We start from the raw sequence: 1,663 nt of genomic DNA, 5'->3' as shown, positions 1-1,663 counted from the left end.
GGGAACGGGCAGCGATGCGGATGAGCACGGCGCGAATGGGAGGAGGACGGCCATAAAACGCATGATTTCTCACCGCCCCGCATCTTTTCCATTTCGGCGCCCTCTCCCATGTGAACATACGTGTATCCAGGTTATCCCTCCCGATATAATCCTGGACGGCGAGATGATCGTGTGGAACAAGCGGCGCTGCCAGTTTGAGCCGTTCGGCAGCCTCAAGGCCGTGGTCAACGCGGCGCGCAACGGCGCCAAGGGGGGCGCGCGCATCGAGACCGACTCGCGGATGGGCGGCGGGGACCCCTCCTGGGACTGCCCAAACGCGGAGGACGTGGAGGTGTGCGCGCGGGGGTTGCGGGGGGTCAATGCTGCACCTGGCGCCGGTCAACCCCGCCGCGGCGCCGGACGGGGTCGTGCAGCAGGGTACAAGGGGTTGAGCGGGCATGGGAGGGCGCCTCGCGTGCCTGATCGATCTTGGCAGGGCGCAGCGCCCTTGCTGCGGCGGCCGCTTTGCCTGGGCTCGGCCCCCTCCCTGCTTCCCATGGCACTGGCCCTGTCCGCCATCCCTCCACTGAGCGCCGCTAATATCCACCCCCGGCCGGCGCCCGGCCCCCTCCCCCTCCCCCCAGATCGTTTTCGTGGCGTTTGACGTGCTGTACCAGACCGGCGCGGGCAGCGTCACGCACGAGCCGCTGCACGTGGGTTGCGGCGGCCTGGGCCCCGGAGGGCGAGGGGATGTGTGCCTGGGGGGCGCCGGCCGCGCCGCAGCCTCCAATGGCAGCGGGCTGCGCCCGCTCGTTGGCCCTCTGCATGCTACCTCCCACTGCCCGAACAGAGTAGCCATCCTCCTCACGATCATTGGTCTTCTGCTGAATGTTTTTCTTTGCCAATTTGCAGTGCCGCTTGACCCAGCTCTGGTTGATTCACACCTTTCCGGAACCGCCATTGATCAGCTGCAAAGCCCCTAAAATTCACAATTCCGATGCCCCCACTCCCCACCCTCCCACACGCCCTCAGAAGCGCCACGACCTGCTGCGCACCGCCGTCCGCGCCGCGCCGCCCGAGGGCTACCCACTCGGGCCGCCCGGCTGCGCCATCCGCGGCCGCGTCGCCGCGCTGCTGCCCGGCCAGCCGCTGCTCCCGCCATGCGCTGACAGCGACGGGGGCGCATCGGCGGGCGGCGGCGGCGGCGGCGGAGGGGCGGCGAATGCGGCCGCGGCGACGAGTGCGGGTGGTGGCGGTGGCGGGTACCACAGGGACTTGGATGCGAGCGATCCCGGCAGCCGCATCCTCAGCCGCGTCGGCACCAATAAGGAGTTGATCCAGGAGATGTATGATCTGGCGCTCGCGAACAACGTGAGGCAGGGTGGTTCGGGGACAGATGTGCAGGCTTTGGTCGGGGTTTGAGGATTTGGGGCCGGGTGGGGGCCGGGGTGTGGGGACCGGGCAGGCGTTGGGGCCGTCAGCGGCCACTCAGCGCTCCGTCGAGGGGCACCCCCAGGTCAAGGAGTGCCGCGTGTTCCCATGCTGCGCGCGCCGCCCACTCCCACACGACCACCTGAACCCCAACCAACCAGCTGGCCAGCCGTCCCACCGGCCGTCCGAGCGTTGCCGCCACACCCACGGCCCCGCCCTAACTCCCAACTGCCCGCGCCCCCCCCCCCAAAAA

At 69.4% G+C, this 1,663-nt stretch overlaps 1 protein-coding gene across 1 annotated transcript in view; it reads left to right on the top strand.

Annotated features, from left to right (window-relative positions):
• The window catches only part of MNEG_14850 (Putative DNA ligase 4), a gene marked incomplete at both ends in the record, with an annotated part of 4,525 nt that extends 3,124 nt beyond the window's left edge, over positions 1-1,401 (top strand). Inside the window, 3 exons of the mRNA XM_014036679.1 lie at positions 131-331; positions 624-692; positions 1,012-1,401. Coding sequence (XP_013892133.1) covers positions 131-331; positions 624-692; positions 1,012-1,401 — 660 coding nt within the window. The remainder of the gene's footprint in view (positions 1-130; positions 332-623; positions 693-1,011) is intronic.
• Positions 1,402-1,663: the final 262 nt, after the last annotated feature.

The sequence above is a fragment of the Monoraphidium neglectum genome, assembly GCF_000611645.1.
Source record: "Monoraphidium neglectum strain SAG 48.87 unplaced genomic scaffold scaffold04817, whole genome shotgun sequence".
Classification (NCBI taxonomy): Eukaryota; Viridiplantae; Chlorophyta; class Chlorophyceae; order Sphaeropleales; family Selenastraceae; genus Monoraphidium; species Monoraphidium neglectum.
Note: the sequence above shows the minus strand (reverse complement) of the source record. Positions and strands in the feature narration are given on the sequence as shown.